This window comes from Lissotriton helveticus, chromosome 7, assembly GCF_964261635.1.
Source record: "Lissotriton helveticus chromosome 7, aLisHel1.1, whole genome shotgun sequence".
Lineage (NCBI taxonomy): Eukaryota > Metazoa > Chordata > Amphibia > Caudata > Salamandridae > Lissotriton > Lissotriton helveticus.
The window spans coordinates 1,291,070,691-1,291,097,623 of record NC_136068.1 but is presented as its reverse complement, the minus strand read 5'-3'; the positions used below and the strand labels follow the sequence as shown (position 1 = coordinate 1,291,097,623).

General features: G+C 43.6%; 1 protein-coding gene across 2 annotated transcripts in view; it reads left to right on the top strand.

The window, feature by feature from the left end:
- The window catches only part of RECQL5 (RecQ like helicase 5), a 912,465-nt gene that overhangs the window by 67,688 nt on the left and 817,844 nt on the right, over positions 1-26,933 (top strand). Inside the window, exons 1-2 of one of the 2 annotated variants that reach the window (XM_078654535.1) lie at positions 4,633-4,651; positions 21,304-21,431. In XM_078654535.1, the coding sequence (XP_078510661.1) occupies positions 21,368-21,431 (64 nt within the window). In that variant the 5' untranslated portion in view covers positions 4,633-4,651; positions 21,304-21,367. Of the gene's footprint in view, positions 1-4,632; positions 4,652-21,303; positions 21,432-26,933 lie in introns of those variants that run through there. The other variant, XM_078654536.1, reaches the window with a different exon arrangement.

Here is a 26,933-nt window from a genome sequence, read left to right as displayed (position 1 = left end):
TATCCAGAGATAATTCCCTCCTGGGTCATTCTCACGGATGAACAGTATGCTGTCATTGGTAAAGTAACAGGTAAAAGATGCCGACAAGGGAATTTGTTTGTCATGTTTGTCATGAACTGTTAGGTTAATTTGATTTCACTTCCTTTCATGACCGTTTGCTGATTTATTTCATGTGTTTGTACTCCCTTTTAACTGTTTCTATACATAAAAAAATGTTATACTTTCAAACAATTAGGATTTCCCGTGTTTTCTGTACTGATAAATTGCATTGGTTGGTGTTGTCTAATGACACATCGGTGTTTCTTCCAGAAGGACTAACCCTCTAAGTAATTTTATATCTACATAAGTTCGTTGCAAACAAATTCCCTTGTAGGCATCTTTTGCCTGTTATTGTTTTGCCCAAGCCTCCAAGGGTTTATTGGGTCTCCCCATTTATTTACCGTCATTGCTATAGAACACATTGCAAGCGTATTTGATGCCACACATGTGCAAGTGTGATCAGAAGTGGTGGTGAGCACAACATGACACCAGGAACACCTCCCAGCCTCCTGAGGCTCAGGTTAAGAGGAACATATGTCCTCCCTTTAAAAGTAGTGCGAGGCACTCAATACACCCAGCGTTTTGCTCTTTCTGTGGTTTAGTTATCTAATTTAATGAACTAGAACTGTAACTCTAACAATGCCTCATTTGTAAACTGGAACCTAAACACTAAATAAGAAATAACCTGGTGATGTGGAGTTATCTGATATCCTATATCTGATTCAAAGTTTAGGTAGCCCCAAAGAGAAAAATGCAGCCAAAACCTTTTTCGGCTGATAAGGCTAGCTGTTCTTCATTTACTTCAGTCCAGCAGGAGGAAAGTATGAATTCCTCTTCTAAAGTCCATTGTTGAAGAACATTGTGAAGATCGGTTTGCGAAATTGCTGTCATTTTTGAACGATTTGTGGGAGGATTTATTGTTTACATTTTTTACGCCCAGTCACAAACCGTGTCAGGGGATTGATGGTTTTGCTCAGGATAACGTAGAAACTGGGGTGCCAACTCAGCCTCCCTCTATTCCTTTACATAATCGTTTTTCTCCCTTGAATAATCTTCAGGAAATTGATTGCCGCCCATTGCCGCCTGAACCCTGAGTTTTTTCCTCCCTCTCTCTGGAATGTGACATGCCCCTAAGGACTTTTTGGGGTCCCCTCTTAAAGTTGACATCATACCAGGTGCCAACAGATACTTTGTAACCTCCAAATTGTTATTGTGGATATTGCTGAAGTGCATCACATGTTAACCAACGAAGACTGGTTAGGATTCAAATAAGACTTTGATTTAATCTGCTTACAAAAGACAGACAGCTAGATTCATCATTGACAAATGGGCTTGCAAAGGGCCAGATTCTCAGAATCTGGCCCTTTGCGAGCGCAATATTTGCATTTGGGATTCATCATCCCAAATGCAAAAATCGCTATTAGCGAAATCGCATATTTGCGAGGAATTGCATTTAAGGAATCTCTATTTGAGATTCCTTAAATGCAATTCATTAACCATTTTTAATTTGCGAATTCACTATTTCTGGCCGCTATTTACCGCGAAGTCTGACTTCGTGGTAAATAGCGAAAACTTAGAAAAATGCACTTTAGTGCATTTTTCTAAGTGGTATGTTACACACACACATGTCCTTTGGACATGTGTGTGCACAACATCAGGCTAAATTTACATTTCAGGGGTGCCACAGGGTGTCCTTTGGACGCCCCTGGCACCCTTGAAATCGCATCCTTATTTGCGATTAGCAAATTGCTAATCGCAAATAAGGAATGACTCCCCATTCATTCCTATGGGCCTGCCCATAGGAATGAATGGGGAGTCATTCCTTATTTGCGATTAGCAATTTGCTAATCGCAAATAAGGAGGCTGTAGGATTCGCAAAATAAATTGCGATTTGTACATGATTCCCGTTTTGCGAGTCTGTAATAGCGATTCCTTATGAATCGCTATTACAGACTCGCAAAACGGGACTTTGATGAATCTAGGTGTTGGTCATTGGATGATTTTCATAGAGATGGCTTTCCTTCATGTTGTAACCCTGCAATTCCTTCCACCTCCGGGCGGGCAAAGGGTGGTCTGGCCATTCTGATTTCTGTTAAGATTCCCTGTCTTAAAGTAAAGTGCTTAGGATCTTCACCCTGCTTCCAATTAGTGAGGCTGTCCGGTTTGGACTTTGTTGATTCGTTAATTATTAACTTTTATCTCAATCTGTTTGATCACCATTGCTCTGACATTATGGTTATGCTACTAGAAGATAGGATTGCTCATTTTAATTAAAAAAACAGAGTGTATTTCCTGCTCTGGGCAAGCGATTTTAACGGAACTATTTGTGAGCATAGTGGGTTTCGGGTTTGCGGTCAAGAGAACACAGATGGCCAGTTGATGGATCATTTTAGGCACACCAAGTAAGGGGATGCTCTGAATAATTTGCTGTTTAACAGGGGTCTCATTTTTGCCAGTGAGTGTGGTATTACTCCTTTTAAGGCCCATCAAACTTTTATTGGGGAAGTAAACACAGTCTTATTAATTTTATACTGATCTCGAAAGAATTCAGCTTCTTAGTTTCAGATTTTAAAATTTCTCCTAATTGAATAAGTGTTCACAATCCTTTTGCAGCATTTTGTAAAGCCGACCAAGTAAAAATAGGGGACAACCTGGAAGTGGCTCCAATTGCATTTTCTGCTAATAAAGGTCTTCGAATCAGATGGGATTCTGTTGAGCCGGAAAAGCTCCTAGTTTGTGTTTACTGACAATTTAGACCCATAGACAAGTGCCTACCCATTGATACCTCACCTTCTGCCATGATAGAGGGTTTTGGCACTGTTTGTCACTACATCTCCTAACTGCTAACTTCGAAAGGTAATCCATCTAGTCCTCGCCTGCAGCGATAGTTCAATGCAGACTGTTCCAAAGCTCATAAACAAATGAAGTTAGCCTTAACCCTCATCCCAAAAAACAGAGAAAATATTAGATCAGCTCACAAGGTTTATAAATGGACTTGAAAGTTAACTATTGCAGAAGAAGCTGGAATCCTCAAGACTGTTTAATCGTTTTTCCAACCCTTTTGCTGATGATGCCGTCCTTATTGCTAGCACTGCACGCAGTCTGTCGAGATCGATGGACACTTTTTCTGAGTTTATGACTACTTTAGACTTGAAGATCAATTGTTCAATGTCTTTTATAATGGTCTGCGGGCCAAAAGGCACAAAAATTAAGACCCACTACATTGATGGTGCCCCTGTTTCTAAAGAAGAGAGCTTAAATTACTTAGGTGCGCTTTTACATTCACACTTAAATTGGGTTTCATTGCTGATGCTGGGAGCACAGCAAATGCCTAGATAGATTGAAGCTGTGTTTCGTTTTGCATCAAAATTGGGCCATAAACCTGTGAAGGAGATGACAACTTTGTACACAGCCGAATATTATTCGATTTCCACCTATGGGGCAGGAGCCTAGGGTATTGTAACTGTATTAGTCTTGAAAAAGTAGAAAACAAATGTGTGCAAATATTTAACGGTTTCATCCACATTTTTTGCCACTCTTAAGAGTTTCTGAATAACCTTAAGACTCTTTTGGGCTCGTCCCACTTTTGTTATGGCTGAAAAGTTGGCAGTCCTCTGAATCAAGACTTTCTAAATCATTTTTTTAAGATTGCTTAGCCTTGGACAAGACGAATAACATTTCTTGGCAAGCCTATGTCAAGAGTACTTTCACTAGTCTGGCGTCCAGAGTATTTCACCAATCATGATCTGATAGCCTTTTCAGCTAGAGCCCAGACAAAGTCCCTTTACTATGATCAGGCATATTTTACCTGTCGAGCTAATGCCCTTCAGGGGTCCTCTTTGGGAAATTATCTCTCTTTACCACCTAGGCACAAGCTGGAATTCGAACTGTAAATAACACCCAATAAATATATATATATACTTCCTGACCAGGTCACATCTGGGGTCCTTACATTTCTTTCTAGCTTTTCTGCAACAAGGTGCATGGTGCGACAATCTTCTGGCCTGCCTTTGCAAAAGTCGTTCAAGGCAAAGCACTATGCACTTTACGCTCTTCTGCTCTCTTTATCAATCTTTGAGAATACATTTTTTAATTCCCATTTTAGGCTGACAGCATTTTAGCTCACATAAAAAGGGCGTTTTAAATTTAAAACAGTTAGGTTGAGCTGAAGTCTGCTGTGCTGTGATTAGTTTTATTATAATGTCAACTAATTATTAGTAAGAGATATTTCTAATCAGCGTTAGTCCAGTACTTGTCAAGACAATCCCTTTTGTATTTTATATTCTTATGATGGATAGTATAACACTAATTTATTGAGTATTTTATCTAGGTAATGTTAGTTTTTTAATCCTTCTTATATTAATGATTTTATTATTCAGAACTGTTTGCGATGATCATTTGGAATCGTTATTTATATGCTGATCTTTTATGCCTGAATTGCTGAATAAAGTTTATGACTTACTGACTGAGTCATAGATCTGCAATCACATAAAGCATGATTCTCTTCTTTTAGTAGAGTGTGCAAAAGCATTCAATTAGGTGTGATTATCAATTTCCTTGGCAGGAAGACTGCTCATAGTGTTAGGACTGGAACACAAAGACGTACGAGGAGGTAATTGTATATTTTATCCCTATCCTTGATTATAGTGGGGGAAATTGAACGTGTGGCATTGCATGGGGAAAATTATGATTTGGATGCTTGTGCGGTCTGCATCTGTTTAATATTAAAACCATAAAAAGTGATTGTAAAAAGTATATTGTGGTATCTTGTCTTTGTAACGTCTTGCCATTGTATTGCCTTTGTGATGTGGGGACAGAATGTAGAACCTGGATGGGAGAATGTTGAGAAGGAGGAGGAAAGTTTATTGTTTGACTAATTAAAACCTTACAATATATATATATATATATATATATATATATATATATATATATATATATATATATATATATATATATATATATATATATATATATATATATATATATAAAAAAGGTTGCTCCCGCAAGTGAAGACACCCACGCGCCGTTTTCTTGATAAGCCTTTAATGGTGAAACAGGCAGCAGCCGCAATGTTCATTTCTTCCTCAGCATAATTCTCGCCATTACACCATACGCGTTTCGGGCGTGGTCGCCCTTGTTCACTGGTCTGGCTTCTCGGTGGACTGACAGCTTTGCAGTTTTTAATTCGTGATTGCGGTGTTTCCTCTGTAAATCCCGCCCACATTGGTGCTATGCATTATTGTTCATGTAGTCCTTTATAAATCTTTAGTAGTGCTTGCTGTCATTTTCCTTCCGTTATTTTTACCTTCGGGTTGCTGATTTGTATACAAACAATGTGCTGCTTTTCTTGCGCCTCGTCTCACCAGCCCCAGCGCTCCTTCTGCGTGCTCCACTTTCAATGAGCGCAAGGACCCGCTCACAAGCAGGGGGGTATGTCTTCGTGACCCTGAGCTGGCCACTTAATATGAAAAAAGGTTGCTCCCGCAAGTGAAGACACCCACGCGCCGTTTTTTCTATAAGCCTTTAATGGTGAAACAGGCAGCAGCCGCAATGTTCATTTCTTCCTCAGCATAATTCTCGCCATTACACCATACGCGTTTCGGGCGTGGTCGCCCTTGTTCACTGGTCTGGCTTCTCGGTGGACTGACAGCTTTGCAGTTTTTAATTCGTGATTGCGGTGTTTCCTCTGTAAATCCCGCCCACATTGGTGCTATACATTATTGTTCATGTAGTCCTTTATAAATCTTTAGTAGTGCTTGCTGTCATTTTCCTTCCGTTATTTTTACCTTCGGGTTGCTGATATGTATACAAACAATGTGCTGCTTTTCTTGCGCCTCGTCTCACCAGCCACAGCGCTCCTTCTGCGTGCTCCACTTTCAATGAGTGCAAGGACCCGCTCACAAGCAGGGGGGTATGTCTTCGTGACCCTGAGCTGGCCACTTAATATGAAAAAAGGTTGCTCCCGCAAATGAAGACACCCACGAGCCGTTTTCTCTATAAGCCTTTAATGGTGAAACAGGCAGCAGCCGCAATGTTCATTTCTTCCTCAGCATAATTCTCGCCATTACACCATACGCGTTTCGGGCGTGGTCGCCCTTGTTCACTGGTCTGGCTTCTCGGTGGACTGACAGCTTTGCAGTTTTTTATTTCGTGATTGCGGTGTTTCCTCTGTAAATCCCGCCCACATTGGTGCTATGCATTATTGTTCATGTAGTCCTTTATAAATCTTTAGTAGTGCTTGCTGTCATTTTCCTTCCGTTATTTTTACCTTCGGGTTGCTGATTTGTATACAAACAACGTGCTGCTTTTCTTGCGCCTCGTCTCACCAGCCACAGCGCTCCTTCTGCGTGCTCCACTTTCAATGAGCGCAAGGACCCGCTCACAAGCAGGGGGGTATGTCTTCGTGACCCTGAGCTGGCCACTTAATATGAAAAAAGGTTGCTCCCGCAAGTGAAGACACCCACGCGCCGTTTTCTCTATAAGCCTTTAATGGTGAAACAGGCAGCAGCCGCAATGTTCATTTCTTCCTCAGCATAATTCTCGCCATTACACCATACGCGTTTCGGGCGTGGTCGCCTTGTTCACTGGTCTGGCTTCTCGGTGGACTGACAGCTTTGCAGTTTTTAATTCGTGATTGCGGTGTTTCCTCTGTAAATCCCGCCCACATTGGTGCTATGCATTATTGTTCATGTAGCACGTTGTTTGTATACAAATCAGCAACCCGAAGGTAAAAATAAAGGAAGGAAAATGACAGCAAGCACTACTAAAGATTTATAAAGGACTACATGAACAATAATGCATAGCACCAATGTGGGCGGGATTTACAGAGGAAACACCGCAATCACGAATTAAAAACTGCAAAGCTGTCAGTCCACCGAGAAGCCAGACCAGTGAACAAGGGCGACCACGCCCGAAACGCGTATGGTGTAATGGCGAGAATTATGCTGAGGAAGAAGTTAACATTGCGGCTGCTGCCTGTTTCACCATTAAAGGCTTATAGAGAAAACGGCGCGTGGGTGTCTTCACTTGCGGGAGCAACCTTTTTTCATATTAAGTGGCCAGCTCAGGGTCACGAAGACATACCTCCCTGCTTGTGAGCGGGTCCTTGCGCTCATTGAAAGTGGAGCACGCAAAAGGAGCGCTGTGGCTGGTGAGACGAGGCGCAAGAAAAGCAGCACGTTGTTTGTATACAAATCAGCAACCCGAAGGTAAAAATAACGGAAGGAAAATGACAGCAAGCACTACTAAAGATTTATAAAGGACTACATGAACAATAATGCATAGCACCAATGTGGGCGGGATTTACAGAGGAAACACCGCAATCACGAATTAAAAACTGCAAAGCTGTCAGTCCACCGAGAAGCCAGACCAGTGAACAAGGGCGACCACGCCCGAAGCGCGTATGGTGTAATGGCGAGAATTATGCTGAGGAAGAAATGAACATTGCGGCTGCTGCCTGTTTCACCATTAAAGGCTTATAGAGAAAACGGCGCGTGGGTGTCTTCACTTGCGGGAGCAACCTTTTTTCATATTAAGTGGCCAGCTCAGGGTCACGAAGACATACCCCCCTGCTTGTGAGCGGGTCCTTGCGCTCATTGAAAGTGGAGCACGCAGAAGGAGCGCTGTGGCTGGTAAGACGAGGCGCAAGAAAAGCAGCACGTTGTTTGTATACAAATCAGCAACCCGAAGGTAATAATAACGGAAGGAAAATGACAGCAAGCACTACTAAAGATTTATAAAGGACTACATGAACAATAATGCATAGCACCAATGTGGGCGGGATTTACAGAGGAAACACCGCAATCACGAATTAAAAACTGCAAAGCTGTCAGTCCACCGAGAAGCCAGACCAGTGAACAAGGGCGACCACGCCTGAAACGCGTATGGTGTAATGGCGAGAATTATGCTGAGGAAGAAATGAACATTGCGGCTGCTGCCTGTTTCACCATTAAAGGCTTATAGAGAAAACGGCGCGTGGGTGTCTTCACTTGCGGGAGCAACCTTTTTTCATATTAAGTGGCCAGCTCAGGGTCACGAAGACATACCCCCCTGCTTGTGATCGGGTCCTTGCGCTCATTGAAAGTGGAGCACGCAGAAGGAGCGCTGTGGCTGGTGAGACGAGGCGCAAGAAAAGCAGCACGTTGTTTGTATACAAATCAGCAACCCGAAGGTAAAAATAACGGAAGGAAAATGACAGCAAGCACTACTAAAGATTTATAAAGGACTACATGAACAATAATGCATAGCACCAATGTGGGCGGGATTTACAGAGGAAACACCGCAATCACGAATTAAAAACTGCAAAGCTGTCAGTCCACCGAGAAGCCAGACCAGTGAACAAGGGCGACCACGCCCGAAACGCGTATGGTGTAATGGCGAGAATTATGCTGAGGAAGAAATGAACATTGCGGCTGCTGCCTGTTTATATATATATATATATATATATATATATATATATATATATATATATATATATATATATATATATATATATATATATATATGCAGTAATTCTTAATGATAAAATCCAATTATAAAATCAGTTATAGAAACATTTGAGCATCAAGTTCATTATACTATTTACATATTATGTACATCCTTCACTCTAATCTTTTAGTTTTTGGGGTTCTAACTTAAATCTCAATCGCATTAAAAACTTTACAAAAGCTGAAGTTAAAATTATATCATCAGTGTATGGAGGCATCTTATCAGAGCGTGTCTGCATTTCCTTATTCCACCTACATTAAAATGTCTCTTAAGAAAGGATATTCTTTCTACTTTCAGTTCTGGACAAACACAAAGGAGGTGCATAATGTTCTCTTTACCAAGTTTACATAAATTACAAGTCGTTGGTCCCTCTGTACTCAACCATGGCATTAGATGACTTTTGCCTGGAAATACTCCAGAAGAGGACGAACTATGGTGGCAAAATCAGGAATAAACCTGGAATAATACTCGCAAAGGCCTGTAGAGATTTAAACTTAATTTTGTTAGTGGGAGTTTCAGCCTTAGAAATAGCTTCAAGCAAACCAGGTCTCAGACTAACACCTTCCTGGGAGACTACATGTCCCAAATATTCCATATTCTCACAGAAAAACTCACACTTCTCTGCTTTAAAGACCACTCCATGTTCACGGAATAACATCAGAAACTTGTCAAAAATATAATCATGAGATGTGGCATTTTTCCTAAAGATGATAAAGTCGTCCTGAAAAACCAGAACTTCATCTAACTCCTTGAGGATATTGCTCATAAGCCTCTGGAATACCAAGGCTGCCAATGCTAATCCAAAAGGCATTCAGCAATACTGAATAGTGCCTAACTGAGAAATAAAAGCTGTAGGATGGCCAGAGTCAGGATGGAGGCACTAGCTAAGTCTAGTTTGGAAAAGTATCTTGCTCCTTTGGTAGAAGCCAACAAGTCACTTATCTTGGGAAGGGGATGGGAATCTACACAAATGTCTCTGTTAAGTGGCCTTAAGTCAACACAGACCCTGAGTTGACCGCCACTCTTCAGAGCGACTACTAGAGGGGACAGCCACACCGAAGGCTCTGTTGGTTCAATAATGCCTTTGGCACACAAGTCCTTCAATTCCTTGACTAGATCACTTCTAACACTGTAAGGTACACCTCTAAGTTTGTGCTTGACACGGGAAGCACCTTCTTTGACAATGATTTTGTGTTTGAAACATTTAATATTCCCTAAGGCATTACCAAATACCGATGGGAATTTGTTTTTCCACAATCCCCAGCATCATCATTATCTCCAGCCACAACCAATACTTGTTCAAATTTCCCTGGCCTCAAAATCATTCCAAACAATCCCTGATGGAACCAACCAAGGATATTCACCCCTTAACAGCAACATAACTTTTACTTTTGATTTTCCTTTCCTTAAAAGTCATCTCTGCTTCGAAAAAGCCAAGTAGCTCTATCTTACGCCCCTCATAGGAGACAGGAGAGTGATCAGGAGGTGATAACTCCAAGGCACCCTTCCAAACTTCATCAAAAAGGTTTTGGGCCATCATTGTAATGCGAGCACCTGAGTCAACAAGTAGTTAGGGAACTTTCCCTCCTACATCAATGTCTACAATGGGATCTCTACTGGACGACAGATCCCCTCTGACAAATGTTTGAATAGGAGCACGCACTTCAACCTCTCCTCCCACATCAGAATCACTCTCATCCCATATAGCAGAAATCACTTCTGTATCAGATTCTACAGCACAGGCTACAAGCTTTTTGTAACCCCTCCTTTTCAGGTATACTTTGACAAAATGGCCAGTTTTCTTACAATAGTTGCAAGTAACGTTGATCGCAGGGCACTAAGCATTTTTGAAGTGAGGAGAATGCCCACACCTCAACTACATGTTGGAAGGGTTGGAGTTATGAACACCAGGTTTCACAAACTTGGGAGGAACATAAACATCTTGGCGCACTAACTTAGCATGTGAGTTTGCACCACTGACAGCACACACACATTCCACAGTCTTGTCATCCAATTCCTTCAAAGAATACATGAAAAACTCTATGATTTTAGCTTTCTTAATAGTTTAATCTAAAGAAGGATTACCCACACTCAAGAGTTTCTGTCTAATGTGTTTGTACTTGCAATGACTTTCTTATTAGTTGGTCGGTGAAATTCTCGAACTTGCAGTCAGCTGCCAACCTACGTAGAACGGAAATTTACGAGTCTAAATCTTCTCCTTCACTTTGCTTTCATTTGAAAAACTTGTGCCTGAGTACCATTAGGTTGGGTTGTTTGTCATATCTGTTCTTGAGTTTCAGAACAGTATTACAGTACTCATCAATGCCATCATTCACCTCAGGAGATAAGCTTTGTAGGTGTTTAAAAATAGACCTCCCTTAAAAAAAAAGGGAATGTAAAAGTAAGCATTTTTCATGTCTGCACTAAATCATGGTGCATCAATTGCCCCTAAATAAGTTTCAAATGCATTATGCCATATTTCCCACCTAACTGGTGGTTCACCTGGGGTGTCGGATGAAAGACGAAATGTCAAGTCCTTTATCTGTTTCCATCCACAAATCCACCCACAATGCCGCCTGGCATGACTGAGCGTTTTATTTCTCACAGATTCGGCAATACCATCGCACAGCGTGACGAGGAGCAGAAAAGGGCGAGTCACGTGACACTGCTTCGGATGCTGTTGGCATAGAACCCGTAAAGAAAGGTTTATGAGGCATTTTACCATAACCTATTCACCGCTGGGGTATCTGCTTTCACGGTTACGCAGGCTACTTCCTTGTCCCCGGGGCAATTGGCAGAGAGGCTGCAGATTGACAGCCCCGGTTACCATACAACTGCGCAGCCTGTGAGAATCCCCGCCTCTCTTAAATAATTGACTCATGAACTTCTTGCCAGTCGGTTACCTGAACCAGTCGCTATACGGAGACTTACTTGTCGGCAGTTTTTTTCTTGATTTTACTGTTGTATTTGTCTCAAAGCGCGTGCCCGAATCCGGTGCGGTTTATTTTGTCCCGCTTCATAGAACGCCGCAAGGTTGGCATTCGTTTCAAACCCCTTACTTTCCAAAAACCTTTATTGTGCTTGTTTCAACTTGAACCCTTTTTTGTTAAACTAGAAAATATATATTAAAGCAGTGCGCCTCTCAAAATGAATTGGTCTTAGTTCTCATCTTTGAACACCTCGGACATAGCTATGTTTAATATTTAGTCCATACTAAGGTTTCCTGATAACATGCTGCTCCACAGTTAACCAGCCCTCCAGTGTACACTAAATATATAATTCATCCCTTACCATACACCAATCCATGCACTCATTCAGCCTTTCAGGTTGGAACGAGCACTCCTGCCCTATTTACTTGCTGTAGCTGTAGATGCCATCATTAGGTCAATATCTTATAAATCTGCTTGTATTCGGTCAGAATTATAGTCACCACTGCCACCCAGGAGAGCCATGTTAGCAGCTGTTAATATCATTTGTAACAGACGCTGTGCAAACCCTGTGGAAACTCTGCCTAAATAATATCCAGGACCTTCGAATCTGTGAGAGCCTACCTCGCCAACGCTGCTCCCTGTGGACCCTGGTGCCTGCTGGTCTCAGTCCCCCTTCCGCCGCCGCAACCGTCATCCAGAAGCGGCCAACGAGCGGAGGGGGGCACAGGACTACGTTTCCCGCCCTGCTTTGTTGCGGGAGACGACGCTGACATCGCGCCAGGCGGCGCATAAAGAGCGCGTCACCCCGGTGGAGCGGGTGACGCTGTGCAAACCCTGTGGAAACTCTGCCTAAATAATATCCAGGACCTTCGAATCTGTGAGAGCCTACCTCGCCAACGCTGCTCCCTGTGGACCCTGGTGCCTGCTGGTCTCAGTCCCCCTCCCGCCGTCGCAACCGTCATCCAGAAGCGGCCGACGAGCGGAGGGGGGCACAGGACTACGTTTCCCGCCCTGCTTTGCGGCGGGAGACGACTCTGACATCGCGCCAGGCGGCACATAAAGAGCGCGTCACCCCGGTGGAGCGGGTGACGCTGTGCAAACCCTGTGGAAACTCTGCCTAAATAATATCCAGGACCTTCGAATCTGTGAGAGCCTACCTCGCCAACGCTGCTCCCTGTGGACCCTGGTGCCTGCTGGTCTCAGTCCCCCTCCCGCCGCCGCAACCGTCATCCAGAAGCGGCCGCCGAGCGGAGGGGGGCACATGACTACGTTTCCCGCCCTGCTTTGCGGCGGGAGACGGCGCTGACATCGCGCCAGGCGGCGCATAAAGAGCGCGTCACCCCGGTGGAGCGGGTGACGCTGTGCAAACCCTGTGGAAACTCTGCCTAAATAAGATCCAGGACCTTCGAATCTGTGAGAGCCTACCTCGCCAACGCTGCTCCCTGTGGACCCTGGTGCCTGCTGGTCTCAGTCCCCCTCCCGCCGTCGCAACCGTCATCCAGAAGCGGCCGACGAGCGGAGGGGGGCACAGGACTACGTTTCCCGCCCTGCTTTGCGGCGGGAGACGACTCTGACATCGCGCCAGGCGGCGCATAAAGAGCGCGTCACCCCGGTGGAGCGGGTGACGCTGTGCAAACCCTGTGGAAACTCTGCCTAAATAATATCCAGGACCTTCGAATCTGTGAGAGCCTACCTCGCCAACGCTGCTCCCTGTGGACCCTGGTGCCTGCTGGTCTCAGTCCCCCTCCCGCCGCCGCAACCGTCATCCAGAAGCGGCCGCCGAGCGGAGGGGGGCACATGACTACGTTTCCCACCCTGCTTTGCGGCGGGAGACGGCGCTGACATCGCGCCAGGCGGCGCATAAAGAGTGCGTCACCCCGGTGGAGCGGGTGACGCTGTGCAAACCCTGTGGAAACTCTGCCTAAATAATATCCAGGACCTTCAAATCTGTGAGAGCCTACCTCGCCAACGCTGCTTCCTGTGGACCCTGGTGCCTGCCGGTCTCAGTCCCCCTCCCGCCGCCGCAACCGTCATCCAGAAGCGGCCGCCGAGCGGAGGGGGGCACAGGACTATGTTTCCCGCCCTGCTTTGCGGCGGGAGACGACGCTGACATCGCGCCAGGCGGCGCATAAAGAGCGTGTCACCCCCGTGTCGCGGGAGCGCCCGGGGCTAAGCCCGGGCAAAGGGCGGGCCCTATGTGGCCCTCAGGGGACAGAAGGAGACGGGACGGGCCATCCCCCTTACATCGCCATTACCCTGGAATATAGTATAAGGTGACAGTGTTATACTTGGTTTAATTATCGCATGTGTGACCTGTTATAGCTGCTACGTTTAGTTCTATATAAGTGTCCAGTATATCATCTGTCCTTTCGGATACCCCCTATATGATGACTAAAGTCAGAAAGACTCCTGTGGCTACAAGATCGTCGACTAGAAATAAAACTGTTCCATCTACACCTCTACCGTCTCTTACAGCCATTGACTTAATGCTACAAAAGACCATAGGTGCAGTAGCAGATGCTATACAAAATACGGAGAGGCGTCTTTCAATGACACCAAATATGTGTTTTCCCAATCTTTCATTGCATACTACTGTTAATAATAATACTGTGGATTCTTCTATTAATTTGGAGGAATCAATTTTAATGCAATCCTTCACTGGGTTACCTAGTGGCCAAAGTAGTAGGAAAAATGCCTCATTAGCCTCACCTATACTACTAAATAGCACAGAAGGAAGCCCTTTGTTTATTTTTAATTCGGGGGAAAACTTGTGCTTATCTCACCCGTCATGTCATTAAACTCCCCAAGGCCAAGGGATGACCTCGTTGAAAGTTCACCCCTTGCAAATATAACAGCTGTAGATAAACCACTTTCCCCAAAAAAGACGAAACGGCGGCAGGGGAAAAAAACTAAATCGATAGTGAGGAAAACATACCGACCACTAGGTAACCACAAGCCCTCAGCAAGGGATGTTTGGTCATACTTTAGACTGGCCAAACCAACTAATAAAAGGCCTAACCTGATTGCAACATCTTCTAATCAGGGCGTATTATTATTGCCTAATGAAACACAGCCAGAGTATATCAAAACCTTGATAGACCAGACAAGCCAGACTGAAAGGGCAAGTACACCAGATAAATTATATCTGACAGAACTGGAACACATAGTCAGATCCCTTTTGCAGCCTATTAGCGAAAGAATTATCAGCATAGAGCAAACCTTAGTGAAGTTTGAAAAGTCTCAAAAAGAGGACACTACGAGCATGTTAAAAATTCTTAGTGCACCCATACTGAAGGTCAGCCTCTTATCGATCGACAGCACTCATAAGCAAACTAACACTAAAAAGACACGAGTTAAGAAAAACATTCATAGGGATAGTTCCAATCCATCACCTATTCCTTCTTTGGGTACTATAGACCGTAACATTCCAAACCTGCCAGTATGTGTAAACATCCAAACGGTAGCAGCCTCGACTCTGCCTACTATTCCAGATGGTCCTACAACTGGAAATGACGAGAGTGAATGGGCTGCGGAAGGTTTACCCCCCGACCCACTTGACGATCAGGTTGAGTCTGAAAGGCCAATACCAACACAAAATACAGCTATAAATACACGATTAGTGCAAACACCAAAGCTGATACAATCTAAAAAACCCATTCACATTAATCTCCCCCCTGAATCCCATTTATACACCATAGTAATGATTGGTGTACCGCAACTAGAAGATGGTAAGGTAGAGAGTCATGGGGACCTGAAAAATAAAGTGAGTCCCTGGCTAACCGCCCATAGACCGATTCCTCCCCACATAAGTGGCACAATAACAAATGTCAGGAGGGTCGACTGGGTGGGGCACAGATTTAAATCTACAGAGGGTGATTGCATTATTGTCAATTTCAAGGACAATCGTGTAGCAAGGCACATTACTAGTTGGAAGGATGGCCCGATTAGCAGTTTGATCCGTACTATGGATCTAAGTTATTTTTATCCCTCAAGTGATCACAGTCTAAGTAAAGCGTATCCATATCCCACACTAGAGCAGGAGAAAATTTATGATAATTTTAATCATTATCATGATGGAGTAACACCAAGGAACCATGGACACTACACTGTAGGAGATCAAAGACAGTATAGGAGAGATATATCTCGGGAGACCAGACAGGCTAACCACCCAGCAATTTATCACGAGAGATGGGAGGCCTCACACGGGACGTATCACCATCGTGAACATCCTCATTCAATATACCCTAACATCCACTATAATGTACCTATTTCAAATAGGTTTGAAGCTTTTTATGAACAGAGTGGCTTGGAGGGGGTCGATTGACTACATTTTGCCCCAACCACACTAACGCATATTGGTCATATGCAAAATAATCCAGCACACGGGGAAATTAGGGCCATACAAGCAGTAATTGTCCCCTCTTCATCTGTTGAATCAGATACCAATAGTCAGGTAGAGCTAGACATAGATTTTTTAAAGGATAGCCCCGTACTACATGAGAACATCAGTACATTGTATGACTTGCCCGAGGCTTTTAGCTTTCCTCCAATCAATGTAGAACCAAACCCTTCCACAGTAGAAACTCAGGGAGACATACACGTAGAACAACCTAACCGATCGCTATTAGAACCTATAACCACAGAGCCAGTCATTGGAACAGAGCCTGTTGACGTTTGTAATGCGAGCTTAGTCTCCTGGAATATAGCGGGTTTGGTTGATAAAATATGTGATCCCGTCTGGTTGGCATTTGTCAAGAAACACGCAGTTTTATGCCTCCAAGAGACATGGATGGAAGATAATAATGTCTTTATCGAGGGTTATCAAAGCTTCTTTAGGCCAGCAGCCCCCTCAATCAGTGGAAGAGCAAAGGGGGGCCTGGCTATTTTTGTTAATCTGGCACTTACCTGCCAAGTAAGTAATTGGGATCATGTAAACCAGAATATTCAAGTGCTGGAATTGAAGAGAGGCAAACATGTCTTGACTTTAATTAATTTTTACAACGCCATAAATAGTCAAGGGGAATGTAATACACTGCTTTTGAATGAGATGCTGAGAGAGGGAGCAGGCACTCTGTCACGTATTTTACTGATCGCAGGAGATTTTAATGTACACCCGTGTGGTAACCCAGGAGTTACCCCCATGGGATCTTTGGGGTGTAATAGTGTGAACGGTTTTCATTTTGACCACTCCAGGCGTGGAACTTATCTTAATGATTTGCTGAATGAAAATAACCTAACTGTAGCCATGTCCATGGTGCCGGAGTCCAAGGTTTTTGATGTTTCTACATTTAAAGGTTCAGGCCACGGGTCCTTTATAGATCATATATTACTATCTGCTGATCTTGCCAATCAGGCCTCCAGATTCACTATTCAAACAAACATCTACAGTGACCATAATCCCATAACTATTAGACTGGGCGGTGGAGTATTTGAACAGCGAACGAATTGTGAAGGCCGGGGAACCTTAAAATGTATAAATGGTAAACGTCGACTGAAATGGTCAATGGTAAATTGTGAAAACCTGTACACTGAAATCAATAGGTCATGTGGCGAGGAACTTGCGGGTTGTGTGTCACCAGCCACATCCCCAGAGCAAACTCTAGCTGTCTTTGAGGTTGTGGTGTCATCAGTAGGATCTATGTTAACAGTCCCAGTGAAGGGACAAACTAGAAGTAACCCTAAATGGTTTGACCAATCTTGCTCTAAGGCAAGCAGAGATCTGAGAAAGGCGTTAAAAACCAAACCTAGAGATTCAGGCCAAATTAAAATCTTGCGATTGATTTATAAGAAATCTCTTGCTAAATGAAAAAAAGAAATCAAGGCGTGTACCTGGGAGTCTCTGCTTGATCCATCAGTCCTGGGTAACAGTAGCAAATTCTGGGAAATTATTAATAAACCTTTGTTTAATAATCCCAGTGATACTGCACTTGGTACTAACATCCCAGAGGAGGATTGGGTCATTCATTTTAGTGCAATTTTTAAAAGCAATGAGTAACAGGCAGAAAATGGCTTTTCAACTCCTATGGAGAATTTTTTGTGCTTTTCAGTCAATGAAGTAGAGAAGGGCATTCAAGTGTTAACCAGTAATAAGGCCCCTGGACCGGATGGCTTGCCTCAGGACCTTTTTAAATCCTGTATCTCACTATGGGCCCCCGTCCTGACTGCTGTAGTAAATGCAGCCGTGGTCTCTGGATGCCCAAAGTCGTGGGGGATGTCGACTATAGTGCCCGTGTTTAAAAAAGGTGATCGTAGTAGCCCGTTATGCTACAGGCCAATATCTCTAATTAACTCTGTAGCTAAAGTGGTAGGGGGCGTAATCCTGAATAGATTAACTGCATGGGAAAATGAGAACAACGCTATATCCCCAATACAATATGGCTTCAGACCTGGACATTCAACAGTTACCCAGTGCCTGAACCTGTATTTGATTATAGGTAAATATACGATGGCCCGGCAGGGAACAGTCCACATGGCTTTTATGGACTTATCGTCCGCATTTGACTGTGCGGACAGGGGCAAATTATGGGACATCATGCTAAAGATGGGTGTAGAGCAGAACCTAATTAATTTACTGGCTGACCTGCACTCCGATACAAGAGCTAACCTTCGATACACCCAAGATCTGAAAGTGACAGGGATATCAAAATCAACCGGGGTGTTCGACAGGGGTGTATTTTAGCCCCATTCCTCTTTAACTTGTATATTAACGAGTTAGAGGAATTTCTGTTAAAAACTGGAGCTGATTACTCCTACGTAGGTCGGAAAGGCGTCCCAGTTCTGCTCTACGCGGACGATGCTGTCCTTATTTCAAGGACAGCAATCGGCCTCCAGACACTTTTAAACTCTTTTTTTGATTTCATGGAGTCTCGAGGCTTAAGTATTAACAATTCTAAGTCTTATGTTATGAAGACAGGCCAGGGGTCACGAAAATCCAACCTTTTTAATATAAATGGGGAAAAAATTCCAACCACCAAAACCTTCTCATATCTCGGGGTCCTTTTTGATCATCAACTGTCTTGGGGCCCCGCTGTCCGGAGGAAGAAGGGCGAGGTAACCCGCGTCAATGCGGCCATACTTGATTTCGCAAGAAAAATGGGCAATAGTCCGGTGGCTGCCTTACTTAAATTATACCAGGCAAAGAGCATCGCCGTCGCCTGCTACGGAAGCGAGCTCTGGGGCTATAGCCAGACGCGGGACCTGGAGGTTGCAGAAAATAATTTCCTGAAGCAGATACTGAGGCTGCCAAGGGGAACTGGAAACTTCTCTGTACATGAGGAGCTAGGTGTGCCCTATTCAAGCGACAGAATAGCAGCTAATCCCCTATTGTGTTGGTTGAATTGCTGGCTAAATAATGACATACCTCTTACCCATGAAATACTAAAAGAAGCCTTAACATGGGATGGTAGGTTTAAGGTTCCGTGGCTGAAGTACATTAATGATTCCTTCAACGAAATAGGACGCCTGAACTGTTTTTAACCCCAGATTCTATCACTAAATTGGATGTTACCTTAGTGAAAAATACTTTCATTACAACCAGGTATTTAGCCCGGGAGGAGGCCGAGCTACAGAAAGACAGTGTTAGGAAACATGCATTACTCAAAACCTGTCTACAAATGGAACCATACCTATCATGGCCCATGACTGGCTGAGAACGTTATCTATTAGCAAGGTTCCGTTTTGATTTGTTCCATCTCTTACTGGCGGTACCAAGTGGGGCCCATCGAGGTCAAGTGTTGCCAGCCTGCGGCTGCGACGGAGAGTCTCCGCAAGACCTGGCACACTTTTTATTTATTTGTCCTTATTATACAGTACCCCGGAGGCTATACCTAAAACCACGCCTCAAAGAACTGAAATTTGCACAGATTAAACCAGCACTTTATTACCTTCAACTCCTGAACTGTGACTGCACTTTATTTGTATGTAGTTTTCTGAAATTAGCAATCATATTCAGGAAAAGTATGGAGGGATAATTATGCTGTCGTTGTTACGTATATTTTTAACTTTTTAATTTTGCTGTAATTATTTATATTCTTAAAAGTGTTTATTCTGCCTGTTACTCTTGTTTTACATAGTTTATGTAACCTCCTGTCTGACACATGAAATGGATCACTTGACTTTTTTAACTGTATGCTGATGAATTGTGCTTTTATGATTGTAATGTTAACAATCGAATAAAGTCATTTGAACTTGAACCTGGGGTGTCTGAAAAATGCAGGAGGAGGATTAAACAATTGTAATGTACACATGAGAAATAAATTGATAGAGTTAATGTGAAATGAAAATCAAATACAGGGTTTTGTTAAAGAAATGCAGAAATAATGTCAAAAAAGTAGTGAACCAAAACTTTTCTGGAGCAGTGCAGGAACACAGAATTGACATAAAAGATTAGGTGTGTGTATCACCAAATGACACAACAGCAATAAAAAATACCTGAGGAGCAATGGTGAGTGTGTGTCACTGACTAGGAAAATTAAGGTGAGTGTATTACTGTGTGATACACTGTTGATGACTAGGAAGGTTTGTTTTGACTGAAGACGTGTGTGTCGTCGTGAGGATTGGTGACACACACAATGGCCATAGAAATGTGTATTGTCGAAGACAATGCTTGATATGAAAGTAGGCTGAAGGTACTTGCTGAATGATATGCATTGACGTGCATATTGTCGATAGAAATAGTGAAAAGCGCACCATGCCGGTAGTTGTAGAAATGGCTGCCATGTGTGGAGACGCTGCGTATGGGCCGAAGAACTGCAGACACATACCAGCTTCCATTGAAAACGGCGGCTGATGTCACATGAGTCAGGAGAAGAAATGGCCATGGTGAAGAGACGTTGGGCTCGTAGTAGGTAAGGACACGCAGCAACTTGCCGTGGGGTGGATGCGGTGATGTAACAGCAGGCTGGAGTACAGTAACCAGTTGTTAACAGGATGTCACAAACCTGCTGATAGGAAGCAGAGAAGAGTTGAAGATAAACACTGTTAGCTCAAGGGCATGGGGCAGCTAATTAAAGCGTGAGCACAAGACTACGGAGTCAGGAGAAAACTGCCCCAATTTCCACCCCAATGAAATATAATTGTCTGAGCGCAAGTTGATCCTTGTGTGGGCTGGATGCGGATAAAGAAGAAGAAGCATAGTACCTTACAGTTTAAGTGATGAGCAGATCAACAGATGGCAGGGCGCAGAACCTTGCCAATGTAGCACCCAGAGGTTCCACCATGTTGCCAGGATCATCGCCAAATCAGGCCATAGGCAGAAGGTTCTTGTGAACGAAGTTTATTCATAGGCTACGTGGTAGTAGAGCCCACACAACGCAGGCTCCACCAAGCACTGCTCAGCCTCCAACTGCCCCACTGCAAGCGGGTTCCAAACTCCAAGGTAACCAGGGACATTCTATGTATTAACATACAATTCTACACAAGAATGCCTAAGCCCATGAATCTAAAGAAGACCAAAGAAGGATGTTGTGACATGAGAAGCACTACTAGACATTCAATTAGGTGGGATTTACAATTTCCACTGCAGGAAGACTGCTCATAGTGTTAGGACTGGAACACGAAGACAGAAGACGAGGTAATGGTATATTTTATCCCTATCCTTAATTATAGTAGGGGAAATTGAACTTGTGGCATTGCATGGGGAATATTATGATGTGGATCTTTGTGACAGCCTTCATATGATTAATGTTAAAACCATAAAAAGTGATTAAAAAATATATATTGTGGTATCTTGTCTTTGTAACTTCTTGGCATTGTATTGCCTTCGTAATGTGGGGACAGAATGTAGAACCTGGATTGGAGAATGTTGAGATTTGGTGGAATCATGTAGGTCCTTTACCTTTACCTGCAGGCGGCTGTGGTGGAAGGAACGTTTCGATACACTGGAGTACTTCAATATCCTTTTACAATATGCCATGTTTGAAACTCCTTCTTCACATTGGCGGCGATCTTGGAAAGGATCCTTTTCAACCCATTGGGGTAAGCCAACGTGGATGACTGTTCTATTTGCCATTTTCCAGTGTACCTTCGTGTCAGTCAGGAAAAAGTCTCAATGCTTTTATTTTACTTGGTTGGTAGCCCCTTCATCTCAAAGGTACTGTGCCTTTTACTTACTTGGGGCTATTTACATCCTTATTTGGAGGAGGTAGTACATATTTATTTTTATTTAATGCAGCTGTTTCTCATCTGCACTCGCACCCCTGCTCGAGCGTCTCCAGCTGCTGTGGTGGTTCAAGTTTGGGTCTCACGCTGTCATTTTGGCCTTCTACACGAGCAGTTCTGGGACACGTCACGTTGTTAGGGCATCATTGGGAGAATATTTTTACTACGTGCAACCTCTGTGAAGACAATGCCGCAAAATAACAATGCGGCAAAAGAAAGAGGAGTCTTCCGGCTCTATGGCCTGTTCACGTCAGTCGTCGCATACAAGTCATCACACTGAGTGTGTGGGTTGTAAAGACAACGCTGCAACAATAGAGAAGAGCCTTCTTGCCCCACTGTGCATACTAGTCAGCCAACACGCATGTTCTTTCTTGCCTGGACAACAGGTCTTGTTCTCGCTGTGTTTACAGCCACTAGACATGATTCCTCTGGAATTTAAGGTTGATGCATCGGTGATATGCACACCTGTTGCCGCATATCCTCGGCATAAACACCTTTCGAGAGCATGCTCCTTCCCTGCGAGTCTGTCTTCTTAAAGTGACGATGATGCCCATACCCTTGTGACTTTATTTTGTGTAGGACTTTGAGTTTTATGGGAATTACATAGTCTGTCTGCTTAATTTGATGGTGATATGCACACCATTAAGACTTCATGATTTGCTTAAAATATTGCTGTTTTATGAAAAGTTGTGTAGCGCTATCCTTCGCTGTGTGTCTGCCTGTTTAAAGTGACGGTGATGTGCACACCTTGAGACTTTATTGTGCTTTTATTGTTCTTATGGTAGTTTGACTTTATGTGGGCAGTCTTCCTCTTTCCAATTGCTTATCTGTGGGAGCAAAGCATTGTCTCTCCTAAGGTGTGGGAAAGGGTACTTTAGTTTCAGGTGGAATTTGGGTGTGGAACTCACACACCGGGGTGACTGCGTGTCTGTAAACTCGGGTGTGGAACTCGCACACTGGCGTTCTTGAGTTCAAGTTATTGTATCTCCTTGCTGTAGATCTTGTAGGATGTAAAACGTTGTGCCACCACCCTTCTTTTTTTGCTCCACCCATTAGGTGGTCTAAGTGGAAAAAAGTCTTCATGCATTATGCACGGGTGTGCAGTGTTTCCTTAAGTGCTAAGGAGGACATCTTTGTTGCTGCTTTGCTTAAGACCGGATGACCAGGAGGTCTTAGAGCATTTACCTGACCTATGTGATAGTGATTTTAATAATCTTAATGAGTTTAAGATATGCTTTAAGAAACAAGATAAGCACTACCTACCGAAAGTAAGTACTATTTTGGAATATTAACATTTCCCTAGGCGTATGAATCCATTGAGTCTTATGTCACAGACTTGTGTGAGTTGGGTGCTACTTGCAAGTTTGAGGGCTTGTTGGAAGAACGTATGTGCGATCAGTTTATGCTGGGCTACAACAATGAGAGAATTAAAGATGAACTGTGGCAGAAAGATAACCCCAAATTAGATGAGGACTGCTGGTTGCCAAGCACATTGAACACTCTCTCGCCTGCGTTGAAATGCTAAAAAGGGACAATGGCTCAGATCGCTCCGAGAAGGTACAAAGTATAGTGGGGACATCTGCTAAGAAATCAGGCAATACCTTGACTCATGATAATAAGAAAGTGGCCAAGGTGAAGTGTTTTAATTGTGGAAACAGTGGACACCTTGCTAACCATAAGTATTGTCCAGCTTTCAAGGGTCGCAATTGTGGTAAAACAGGTTACTTGACCAAATACTGTGGAACACTCCAGAAGACCAAAAGTGTAAAGGAAGTGGGGTTTGGCGAGGGTAGTGATTGTGGGTATGATGATTTGCACAGTGGTGAGATGGTGGTTCTAATTGACCTTCATAAAAACAAAGGCCCAGTTGATATGGTATTAGTCAATGGTCAACCACTTCAGATGTTGATTGACTCTGGTGCCAAAATCTTACTGGTCCTGAAAAAATTATATTTTGAAAAACAAATGGGGAAAGTTTTGTTATTGGAGTCCAACATCAGACCTTTGGCGTATGGTGGTCAGTCAATAAAACTGGGTATTTTTGGGGTGATCTAGAGTACAAAGGCCGTCTAACTGCTTGTAAGGTGTAGTAGGTTTAGGTTGTAGTATTATAAGTTAGTTCCATCTAGGTGATCTAGAGAAGTAAAACCCTTATATTGAAAGAGCTGTCTTCCAGTGGGAAAATGAAGCAGAATGTGAAGGTATCTTTAGTGACAATTTGGGGTGCCTTAGTGACTTCACTCACAGGATTATGCTCAAGGATGGGGCTAGACCTGTGTTCTGCAAGATACAGGGGGGGGGGTGCCTCTGACTTCGCGTTACTCCATGCTCTCGTAGATTAACAAGTTAAACAGTGAGGGCATCATTGTTGATGCAGAGGTAACTGAGTGGTTTGCCCAATTTTCCTCCCAAGCAAGGCCTTGGGAGAAATAAGGCTCTGTGTGGACCTAATAGGCCTTAATAAAAATGTGGTGGCAGATAGATACCTGCTCCCCAACATTATGGAGATGCTAGCTCTGCTCGATGGGGCCAAGGATCAATTTGTGAGGACTATTGATTATTTTTCTACTCCGAATTGCAGGGATGACTTGGTCACTTTCTTGGGTATGGGCGAGTATTAGTTTGTGCTCAGGTTTGCTAGCCGTATCCACACCATGAGGGCACTTTTAAAGAAAGGAGTCAAGTTTTCTTGGTGCACTCGTTGAAATTCTGAGTTTCAAGACATTAAAAGGGCACTGTGCGATGCTCCCGCTTTACAATGTTTCGACACTGAGAGTAATCTATCCTTGTCACAGATGCAAGTGCCAAGGGGTTGGGTGCGGTCTTGAAATAAGTTAATGAATAAAGAGAAAAAACTATAATATTTGTGTCCAGGGCGTTAGTTGGGCCTCAAAACCACTACTCTGTGATTGAGAATAATCCCTGTGTCAGAAAACGTAAAACATTTCTATTGTGTGGCTCCTTTGTGGTCCGTTCTGATCATAAATCCCTCAAGGGTGAGTTCTCTTAAAAGAGTTTGCATGCAATTTCATTGCGCATCTGTAAGTGGGTGTTTGCGTTACAGGATTATGACTTCAACGTCGAGTGTATTCCTGGAACTGAGTACAAAGTGGTTGACTGCTTCTTGCGTCTTGTCTCAACTCAGACAGAGGGTGAGTGCAATTCGATGGAGGATCCATTGGGACTTGGAGGATTTTAGTGTTTGTGAAATCAATGAGGGGGTGCTTGGTGAGGACGTTTGGAAAGATTTGTTGGCGAAAGATGTGGTGTTACAAGGTTTTATTAAGCAGATTTTGAGTGGTTGGTAACGCAAGAATGATGGGTGTAAGGAAGCCTAGAAATACAAGAACATTTGTGATGAACTTTCTATCAAGAGAGGTCTTCTAAACAGGGGCACTAGATTGGTACCTTCTGTGAAGGTCAGAGATAAAATCATTGAATTCGATAACCAAGGACAACAGTGTTTTCAAAAATGAAAGAGAGAATCAGGTTTCACTTCTGGTGGCCTGGTATTGATGTTTTGGTAGTGAGAGCAGTGCAGGATTGTTTGGAGTGTTTCTCTAGTGACAAGGTTTGTAAGACCAGGGTTCAGCCAATGGTCATGAGGGAGAAACCAGTGAGAGTCTGGCAAGAAGTGGCTCTAGATATTTTAGGACCTGTGACTAGCAAAACTGGACAGTTTTATGTATTAGTCTTGATAGATATTTATTCATGGTGGCCAGAGATTTGCATCATGCGAAGAAACGACCCACAAAATGTTATAGAGTTTCTTAGTGACTTGTTTAGTAGGGAAGGTAAGCAACTTTGCCAATGAAAGCGAAGTTGGGGGATATGGTGAATGTGAGGTAGCACCGAAGGTGGGTCCTTCTACATTATTCATACCTCTCAAAGTGATTACATTGTTTCGCAATGTTGTCAAATTAAGTGATAATCCAATTTGGAATTCGAGCAGAGTGGCTGTTGTGCCAAAAGGTTCTAAGAATATTTGGGCTATTGCCTTTCTAATGTGGGGACAAAATGTAGAACCTTGATTGAAGAATGTTGAATAGTGATGAATGATGCAGGTCAGTTACCTGCAGGCAGCTGTGGTGAACTGGACATTTCTGTACACTGGAGGACTTCAATAAATACTTTTAGACTACACCACATTTGGGAATCCTACTTCTTCACACACATTATCTATGGTGGGTCATAACATAGCAGCTGTGCAAGGTATGCAGCATTAAATCTAGCATCAGAGGCCCATACCCCTACTGGAAGTGCCATCTCTTCTCAGTGACCATGTCTGGCCAGTCTGACTGTGTCCAGTCATGAACATCCCTATGATTTAACTTCAGCTCAAAGACTCTTTCGAAGCAGAAGCTGGATGAAGGCTGATTGAACAGTGTGTGGCAAAGCCAGCCTCTGAACATCTGATGTTATGAAATCTCTGTATTACACTCCCTGATTTTTACTGGGGCATTTTGGATACTTAAAACTTAAACACAGCAATGTTTACAAGCTGAAACTGTCCTTATATACTCACTGGGCCTCAGGCTACCTCGAGGAGCCTGTCCTAACATACATACTCTTCACTCGGGCAATAGCAAGGAGTCTGTCCTTACATACACCCTGGGTCTCATGCTGTCTTAAGGAGCCTGTCCATTCATGTACCCTGGGTCTCATGCTGTCTCAAGGAGCCTGTTCATTCATGCACAATGGGTCTCATGCTGTCTCAAGAAGCCTGTCCTTACATGCACACTGGGTCTCATGCTGTCTCAAGAAGCCTGTCCTTACATGCACACTGGGTCTCATGCTGTCTCAAAGAGCCTGTCCATACATGCAAAATGGGTCTCAGGTTGTATCAAGGAGCCTGTCCATACATGCACAATGGGTCTCAGGCTGTCTCAAGAAGCCTGTCCTTACATGCACACTGGGTCTCATGCTGTCTCAAAGAGCCTGTCCATACATGCAAAATGGGTCTCAGGTTGTATCAAGGAGCCTGTCCATACATGCACAATGGGTCTCAGGCTGTCTCAAGAAGGCTTTCCTCACTTGCAAACTGGGTCCTTTGCTATATGAAGGAACCTGTCTTTACTGCATCTCGGGCTACCACAATACACAGAGCGTCATAGGCTTTCTCAAGGAGCATGTACTTTCATGCACATGGGACTCAACTGTTGCTGGAACCCTGCACCACTACAGGGCAGAAAGAAAGAAACTGCAGCTACTTTTCAACACGTGTTTCGTCTAGTACGTGTCTTATGCAGAACGTCACATTACCCAGCACCTGCTTTGCCTCCCACACACACACATTGTTGCCAGTTGCCCCTGCCGATT